This window comes from Oncorhynchus mykiss, chromosome 17 (genome assembly GCF_013265735.2).
Source record: "Oncorhynchus mykiss isolate Arlee chromosome 17, USDA_OmykA_1.1, whole genome shotgun sequence".
Taxonomy (NCBI): Eukaryota; Metazoa; Chordata; class Actinopteri; order Salmoniformes; family Salmonidae; genus Oncorhynchus; species Oncorhynchus mykiss.
The window spans coordinates 10,536,153-10,546,152 of NC_048581.1; the positions used below are offsets into that span (position 1 = coordinate 10,536,153).

Sequence of the window (10,000 nt, forward strand, 5' to 3'; positions counted from 1 at the left end):
GTACCAGTAACTTTCCAAAAATTCCCAGGTTGCCTAGAAATCCTGGATTCAGCATTTCCTGCTTATTCATATCAAATAAAGGAAAAATGTATTTGTCTCAGGAATCAAAATGCTTACAAGCCCTTAACCAACAGTACAGTTTTAAGAAAAAGAAGTGTGAAGAAAAAAATAGATAAGTAAATAACAGTAGCGATGCTATATACAGGGTATTACGGTACAGAGTCAATGTGGAGGCTATATACAGGGTATTACGGTACAGAGTCAATGTGGAGGCTATATACAGGGTATTACGGTACAGAGTCAATGTGGAGGCTATATACAGGGTATTACGGTACAGAGTCAATGTGGAGGCTATAGACAGGGGGTACCGGTACAGAGTCAATGTGGAGGCTATATACAGGGGGTACCAGTACAGAGTCAATGTGGAGGTTATATACAGGGGGTACCGGTACAGAGTCAGTGTGGAGGCTATATATAGGGGGTACCGGTACAGAGTCAATGTGGAGGCTATATACAGGGGGTACCAGTACAGAGTCAAAGTGGAGACTATATACAGGGGGTACCAGTACTGAGTCAATGTGGAGGCTATATACAGGGGGTACCAGTACAGAGTCAAAGTGGAGGCTATATACAGAGGGTACCAGTACAGAGTCAATGTGGAGGTTATATACAGGTGGTACCGGTACAGAGTCAATGTGGAGGTTATATACAGGGGGTACCGGTACAGAGTCAATGTGGAGGCTATATACAGGGGGTACCAGTACAGAGTCAAAGTGGAGGCTATATACAGAGGGTACCATTACAGAGTCAATGTGGAGGTTATATACAGGTGGTACCGGTACAGAGTCAATGTGGAGGTTATATACAGGGGGTACCGGTACAGAGTCAATTTGGAGGCTATATACAGGAGGTACCGGTACCGAGTCAATGTGGAGGCTATATACAGGGGGTACCGGTACAGAGTCAATGTGGAGGCTATATACAGGGGGTACCGGTACAGAGTCAATGTGGAGGATATATATAGGGGGTACCGGTACAGAGTCAATGTGGAGGCTATATACAGGAGGTACCGGTACAGAGTCGATGTGGAGGCTATATACAGGTGGTACCAGTACAGAGTCAATGTGGAGGTTATATACAGGGGTACCAGTACTGAGTCAATGTGGAGGCTATATACAGGGGGCTACCAGTACAGAGTCAATGTGGAGGCTATATACAGGTGGTACCAGTACAGAGTCAATGTGGAGGTTATATACAGGTGGTACCAGTACAGAGTCAATGTGGAGGCTATATACAGGTGGTACCGGTACAGAGTCAATGTGGAGGCTATATACAGGGTATTACGGTACAGAGTCAATGTGGAAGCTATATACAGGGGGTACCAGTACAGAGTCAATGTGGAGGCTATATACAGGTGGTACCGGTACAGAGTCAATGTGGAGGCTATATACAGGGTATTACGGTACAGAGTCAATGTGGAAGCTATATACAGGGGGTACCAGTACAGAGTCAATGTGGAGGCTATATACAGGTGGTACCAGTACAGAGTCAATGTGGAGGCTATATACAGGTGGTACCAGTACAGAGTCAATGTGGAGGTTATATACAGGTGGTACCAGTACAGAGTCAATGTGGAGGCTATATACAGGTGGTACCGGTACAGAGTCAATGTGGAGGTTATATACAGCTGGTACCGGTACAGAGTCAATGTGGAGGCTATCTACAGGGGGTACCGGTACAGAGTCAATGTGGAGGCTATATACAGGTGGTACCGGTACAGAGTCAATGTGGAGGCTATATACAGGGGGTACCGGTACAGAGTCAATGTGGAGGCTATATACAGGGGGTACCGGTACAGAGTCAATGTGGAGGCTATATACAGAGGGTACCGGTACAGAGACAATGTGGAGGCTATATACAGAGGGTACCGGTACAGAGTCAATGTGGAGGCTATATACAGAGGGTACCGGTACAGAATCAATGTGGAGGTTATATACAGGGGGTACCGGTACAGAGTCAATGTGGAGGCTATATACAGGGGGTACCAGTACAGAGTCAATGTGGAGGCTATATACAGGTGGTACCGGTACAGAGTCAATGTGGAGGCTATATACAGGGGGTACCGGTACAGAGTCAATTTGGAGGCTATATACAGGGCTACCAGTACAGAGTCAATGTGGAGGCTATATACAGGTGGTACCGGTACAGAGTCAATGTGGAGGTTATATACAGGGGGTACCAGTACAGAGTCAATGTGTAGGCTATATACAGGGGGTACCGGTACAGAGTCAATGTGGAGGCTATATACAGGAGGTACTGGTACAGAGTCAATGTGGAGGCTATATACAGGAGGTACCGGTACAGAGTCAATGTGGAGGCTATATACAGGGGGTACAGGTACAGAGTCAATGTGGAGGCTATATACAGAGGGTACCGGTACAGAGTCAATGTGGAGGCTATATACAGGTGGTACCGGTACAGAGTCAATGTGGAGGCTATATACAGTTGGTACCAGTACTGAGTCAATGTGGAGGCTATATACAGGTGGTACCAGTACAGAGTCAATGTGGAGGCTATATACAGGGGGTACCAGTACAGAGTCAATGTGGAGGCTATATACAGGGTATTACGGTACAGAGTCAATGTGGAAGCTATATACAGGTGGTACCGGTACAGAGTCAATGTGGAGGCTATATACAGGTGGTACCAGTACTGAGTCAATGTGGAGGCTATATACAGGTGGTACCAGTACAGAGTCAATGTGGAGGCTATATACAGGTGGTACCAGTACTGAGTCAATGTGGAGGCTATATACAGGTGGTACCAGTACAGAGTCAATGTGGAGGCTATATACAGGGGGTACCAGTACAGAGTCAATGTGGAGGCTATATACAGGGTATTACGGTACTGAGTCAATGTGGAGGCTATATACAGGTGGTACCAGTACTGAGTCAATGTGGAGGCTATATACAGGTGGTACCAGTACAGAGTCAATGTGGAGGCTATATACAGGGGGTACCAGTACAGAGTCAATGTGGAGGCTATATACAGGGTATTACGGTACAGAGTCAATGTGGAAGCTATATACAGGTGGTACCGGTACAGAGTCAATGTGGAGGCTATATACAGGGTATTACGGTACAGAGTCAATGTGGAAGCTATATACAGGTGGGACCAGTACAGAGTCAATGTGGAGGCTATATACAGGGTATTACGGTACAGAGTCAATGTGGAGGCTATATACAGGTGGTACCAGTACAGAGTCAATGTGGAGGCTATATACAGGGGGTACCAGTACAGAGTCAATGTGGAGGTTATATACAGGGGGTACCGGTACAGAGTCAATGTGGAGGCTATATACAGGTGGTACCGGTACAGAGTCAATGTGGAGGTTATATACAGGGGGTACCAGTACAGAGTCAATGTGGAGGCTATATACAGGTGGTACCGGTACAGAGTCAATGTGGAGGTTATATACAGGGGGTACCGGTACAGAGTCAATGTGGAGGCTATATACAGGTGGTACCGGTACAGAGTCAATGTGGAGGCTATATACAGGGTATTACGGTACAGAGTCAATGTGGAAGCTATATACAGGTGGTACCGGTACAGAGTCAATGTGGAGGTTATATACAGGGGGTACCGGTACAGAGTCAATGTGGAGGCTATATACAGGGTATTACGGTACAGAGTCAATGTGGAGGCTATATACAGGGGGTACCTGTACAGAGTCAATGTGGAGGTTATATACAGGGGTAGCGGTACAGAGTCAATGTGGAGGCTATATACAGGGTATTACGGTACAGAGTCAATGTGGAGGCTATATACAGGGGGTACCGGTACAGAGTCTATGTGGAGGCTATATACAGGAGGTACCGGTACAGAGTCAATGTGGAGGCTATATACAGGAGGTACCAGTACAGAGTCAATGTGGAGGCTATATACAGGGGGTACCGGTACAGAGTCAATGTGGAGGTTATATACAGGTGGTACCGGTACAGAGTCAATGTGGAGGTTATATACAGGAGGTACCGGTACAGAGTCAATGTGGAGGCTATATACAGGGGGTACCGGTACAGAGTCAATGTGGAGGTTATATACAGGTGGTACCGGTACAGAGTCAATGTGGAGGCTATATACAGGGGGTACCGGTACAGAGTCAATGTGGAGGCTATATACAGGGGGTACCGGTACAGAGTCAATGTGGAGGCTATATACAGGGGGTACCAGTACTGAGTCAATGTGGAGGCTATATACAGGGGGTACCGGTACAGAGTCAATGTGGAGGCTATATACAGGGGGTACCAGTACTGAGTCAATGTGGAGGTTATATACAGGGGGTACCGGTACAGAGTCAATGTGGAGGCTATATACAGGTGGTACCAGTACTGAGTCAATGTGGAGGTTATATACAGGGGGTACCGGTACAGAGTCAATGTGGAGGCTATATACAGGGGGTACCGGTACAGAGTCAATGTGGAGGCTATATACAGGGGGTACCGGTACAGAGTCAATGTGGAGGATATATATAGGGGGTACCGGTACAGAGTCAATGTGGAGGCTATATACAGGAGGTACCGGTACAGAGTCGATGTGGAGGTTATATACAGGGGGTACCGGTACAGAGTCAATGTGGAGGCTATATACAGGGTATTACGGTACAGAGTCAATGTGGAGGCTATATACAGGGGGTACCGGTACAGAGTCAATGTGGAGGCTATATACAGGAGGTACCAGTACAGAGTCAATGTGGAGGCTATATACAGGGGGTACCGGTACAGAGTCAATGTGGAGGTTATATACAGGTGGTACCGGTACAGAGTCAATGTGGAGGTTATATACAGGAGGTACCGGTACAGAGTCAATGTGGAGGCTATATACAGGGGGTACCGGTACAGAGTCAATGTGGAGGTTATATACAGGTGGTACCGGTACAGAGTCAATGTGGAGGTTATATACAGGAGGTACCGGTACAGAGTCAATGTGGAGGCTATATACAGGGGGTACCGGTACAGAGTCAATGTGGAGGTTATATACAGGTGGTACCGGTACAGAGTCAATGTGGAGGCTATATACAGGGGGTACCGGTACAGAGTCAATGTGGAGGCTATATACAGGGGGTACCGGTACAGAGTCAATGTGGAGGCTATATACAGGGGGTACCAGTACTGAGTCAATGTGGAGGCTATATACAGGGGGTACCGGTACAGAGTCAATGTGGAGGCTATATACAGGGGGTACCAGTACTGAGTCAATGTGGAGGTTATATACAGGGGGTACCGGTACAGAGTCAATGTGGAGGCTATATACAGGTGGTACCAGTACTGAGTCAATGTGGAGGTTATATACAGGGGGTACCGGTACAGAGTCAATGTGGAGGCTATATACAGGGGGTACCGGTACAGAGTCAATGTGGAGGCTATATACAGGGGGTACCGGTACAGAGTCAATGTGGAGGATATATATAGGGGGTACCGGTACAGAGTCAATGTGGAGGCTATATACAGGAGGTACCGGTACAGAGTCGATGTGGAGGTTATATACAGGGGGTACCGGTACAGAGTCAATGTGGAGGCTATATACAGGGTATTACGGTACAGAGTCAATGTGGAGGCTATATACAGGGGGTACCGGTACAGAGTCAATGTGGAGGCTATATACAGGAGGTACCAGTACAGAGTCAATGTGGAGGCTATATACAGGGGGTACCGGTACAGAGTCAATGTGGAGGTTATATACAGGTGGTACCGGTACAGAGTCAATGTGGAGGTTATATACAGGAGGTACCGGTACAGAGTCAATGTGGAGGCTATATACAGGGGGTACCGGTACAGAGTCAATGTGGAGGTTATATACAGGTGGTACCGGTACAGAGTCAATGTGGAGGCTATATACAGGGGGTACCGGTACAGAGTCAATGTGGAGGCTATATACAGGGGGTACCGGTACAGAGTCAATGTGGAGGCTATATACAGGGGGTACCAGTACTGAGTCAATGTGGAGGCTATATACAGGGGGTACCGGTACAGAGTCAATGTGGAGGCTATATACAGGGGGTACCAGTACTGAGTCAATGTGGAGGTTATATACAGGGGGTACCGGTACAGAGTCAATGTGGAGGCTATATACAGGTGGTACCAGTACTGAGTCAATGTGGAGGTTATATACAGGGGGTACCGGTACAGAGTCAATGTGGAGGCTATATACAGGGGGTACCAGTACAGAGTCAATGTGGAGGTTATATACAGGGGGTACCGGTACAGAGTCAATGTGGAGGCTATATACAGGGGGTACCGGTACAGAGTCAATGTGGAGGCTATATACAGGGGGTACCGGTACAGAGTCAATGTGGAGGTTATATACAGGTGGTACCGGTACAGAGTCAATGTGGAGGCTATATACAGGTGGCTACCGGTACAGAGTCAATGTGTGGGGGGTCACCGGTTAGTCGAGGTAATTGAGGTAATATGTACATGTAGGTAGAGTTATTAATGTGACAATGCATAGATAATAACTAGAGAGTAGCAGCAGCGTTAAAAAGGGGGTGGGAAGGGGAAGGAACAATGCATATATTCTGGGTAGCCATTAGATGAGATGTTCTTGGACCTAGACTTGGTGCTCCGGTACTGCTTGCTGTTCGGTAAGCATAGAGAACAGTCTGTGACAAGAGTGACTGGAGTCTTTGAGCATTTTTAGGGCCTTCCTCTGACACCGCCTGGAAAATAGGTTCTGGATGGCAAGAAGCTTGGCCCCAGTGATGTACTGGGCCATACGCATTACCCTCTGTAGTGTCTTGTGGTCGGAGGCCGAGCAGTTGCCATAGCAGGCAGTGATGCAACCATACTCTCGATCGTGCAGCTGTATAACATTTTGAGGATCTGAGGACCCATGACAAAATCTTTTCAGTCTCCTGAGAGGGAACTTGAAGCTCTCAACCTGCTCCACTACAGCCCTATCGATGAGAATGGGAGCGTGCTCGGTCCTTCTTTTCCTGTAGTCCACAATCATCTCCTTTGTCTTGATTATGTTGAGGGAGAGGTTGTTATCCTGGCACCACACGGCCAAGTATCTGACCTCCACCTATAGGATATCTCATCGTTGTCGGTAATCAGGCCTACCACTATTCTGTCGTAGGCAAACTTAATGATGTTGTTGGAGTCGTGCTTGGCCATGAGTCATGGGTGAACAGGGAGTACAGGAGGGGGCTGATCACGCACCCCTGAGGGGCCCCCGTGTTGCGGATCACCTGGGTGCGGCCCTTCAGGAAGTCCAGGTTCCAGTTGCAGAGGGAGGTGTTTAGTCCCAGAGTCCTTAGCTTAGTGAAGAGCATTGAGAACACTATGGTGTTGAATTCTGAGCTGTAGTCAAGGAATAGCATTCTCACATAGGAGTTCCTTTTATCAAGGTGGAAAAGGGCAGTGTGGATTGCAATAGATTGTATCATATGTGGATCTGTTGAGGCTGTATGCAAATTGGAGTGTAGGGTTTCTGGGATAATGGTGTTGATGTGAGCCATGACCAGCATTTCAAAGCACCTCCTTATTCCAGGAATCTTCCAACCAGGAAACCTGAAAAACCTGGGGATTCTGGAACAACTACAAGACATTCTGGTAACTTGTTTCATTCTGTGCTTCTCAGGTTTCACTCTGGCTGGGTTGGTGTGTTACAAGACAGTGGAGAGATCTGTCAACAACTCCTTCCAGTACCTCACTGACACGGACACAAACAGAGACACAGCAACCGCCACAGCATCAAAGCCTAGCTACCAGATCAGTTCCAAGGTGGTAACAGCTCTCGTCAGTAACCCAGCCACAGATCACCTCACCCAGCCTGTCATCCTCACCTTCAGACATCTACAGGTAGCATTTGAAAATATAACATATGCCGTAGTGCTGATGTTAACAAATCACAAATGTAAATATTCTAGTACAGTGCCTTGCGAAAGTATTCGGCCCCCTTGAACTTTGCGACCTTTTGCCACATTTCAGGCTTCAAACATAAAGATATAAAACTGTATTTTTTTGTGAAGAATCAACAACAAGTGGGACACAATCATGAAGTGGAACGACATTTATTGGATATTTCAAACTTTTGTAACAAATAAAAAACTGAAAAATTGGGCGTGCAAAATTATTCAGCCCCTTTACTTTCAGTGCAGCAAACTCTCTCCAGAAGTTCAGTGAGGATCTCTGAATGATCCAATGTTGACCTAAATGACTAATGATGATAAATACAATCCACCTGTGTGTAATCAAGTCTCCGTATAAATGCACCTGCACTGTGATAGTCTCAGAGGTCCGTTAAAAGCGCAGAGAGCATCGTGAAGAACAAGGAACACACCAGGCAGGTCCGAGATACTGTTGTGAAGAAGTTTAAAGCCGGATTTGGATACAAAAAGATTTCCCAAGCTTTAAACATCCCAAGAAGCACTGTGCAAGCGATAATATTGAAATGGAAGGAGTATCAGACCACTGCAAATCTACCAAGACCTGGCCGTCCCTCTAAACTTTCAGCTCATACAAGGAGAAGACTGATCAGAGATGCAGCCAAGAGGCACATGATCACTCTGGATGAACTGCAGAGATCTACAGCTGAGGTGGGAGACTCTGTCCATAGGACAACAATCAGTCATATATTGCACAAATCTGGCCTTTATGGAAGAGTGGCAAGAAGAAAGCCATTTCTTAAAGATATCCATAAAAAGTGTCGTTTAAAGTTTGCCACAAGCCACCTGGGAGACACACCAAACATGTGGAAGAAAAATCTACAATGGAGTGGTTCAAAAATAAACATATCCAGGTGTTAGAATGGCCAAGTCAAAGTCCAGACCTGAATCCAATCGAGAATCTGTGGAAAGAACTGAAAACTGCTGTTCACAAATGCTCTCCATCCAACCTCACTGAGCTCGAGCTGTGGGAAAATGGGAAAATGGGAAAAAATGTCAGTCTCTCGATGTGCAAAACTGATAGAGACATACCCCAAGCGACTTACAGCTGTAATCAAAGTATTAACTTAAGGGGGCTGAATAATTTTGCACGCCCAATTTTTCAGTTTTTGATTTGTTAAAAAAGTTTGAAATATCCAATAAATGTCGTTCCACTTCATGATTGTGTCCCACTTGTTGTTGATTCTTCACAAAAAAATACAGTTTTATATCTTTATGTTTGAAGCCTGAAATGTGGCAAAAGGTCGCAAAGTTCAAGGGGGCCGAATACTTTCGCAAGGCACTGTATATCATTATCGTACAGCTACAGTTAGGGCTTGCATTTTTCCACAAACTGACGATGGCCTAACATACTGATGACGGCCTAACATACTGACGATGGCCAAACATACTGATGATGGCCTAACATACTGATGATGGCCTAACAGACTGACGATGGCCATAACAGACTGATGATGGCCTAACATACTGATGATGGCCTAACATACTGATGATGGCCTAACAGACTGATGATGGCCTAACATACTGATGATGGCCTAACATACTGATGATGGCCTAACAGACTGACGATGGCCTAACAGACTGATGATGGCCTAACATACTGATGATGGCCTAACATACTGATGATGGCCTAACAGACTGATGATGGCCTAACATACTGATGATGGCCTAACAGACTGACGATGGCCTAACAGACTGATGATGGCCTAACATACTCATGATGGCCTAACATACTGACGATGGCCTAACAGACTGACGATGGCCTAACATACTGATGATGGCCTAACATACTGACGATGCCCTAACAGACTGACGATGGCCTAACATACTGACGATGGCCTAACATACTGACGATGGCCTAACATTCTGATGATGGCCTAACATACTGATGATGGCCTAACATACTGATGATGGCCTAACAGACTGACGATGGCCTAACAGACTGATGATGGCCTAATATACTGACGATGGCCTAACAGACTGATCTGTTGAAGAGACCGTTCTCTAAGAAGTGCTTAGCCAACGTTTCATCCTCCTCTCTCACTCTCTCTTTCT

The 10,000-nt window shown here is 46.4% G+C and overlaps 1 protein-coding gene across 1 annotated transcript in view; it reads left to right on the top strand.

Moving 5' to 3' along the window:
* Window positions 1-10,000, top strand: part of LOC110516889 (adhesion G protein-coupled receptor E5-like) — a gene marked incomplete at its 3' end in the record, with an annotated part of 36,881 nt that overhangs the window by 18,835 nt on the left and 8,046 nt on the right. Inside the window, exon 7 of the mRNA XM_036948302.1 lies at window positions 7,639-7,859. Within this exon, the coding sequence (XP_036804197.1) occupies window positions 7,639-7,859 (221 nt within the window). The remainder of the gene's footprint in view (window positions 1-7,638; window positions 7,860-10,000) is intronic.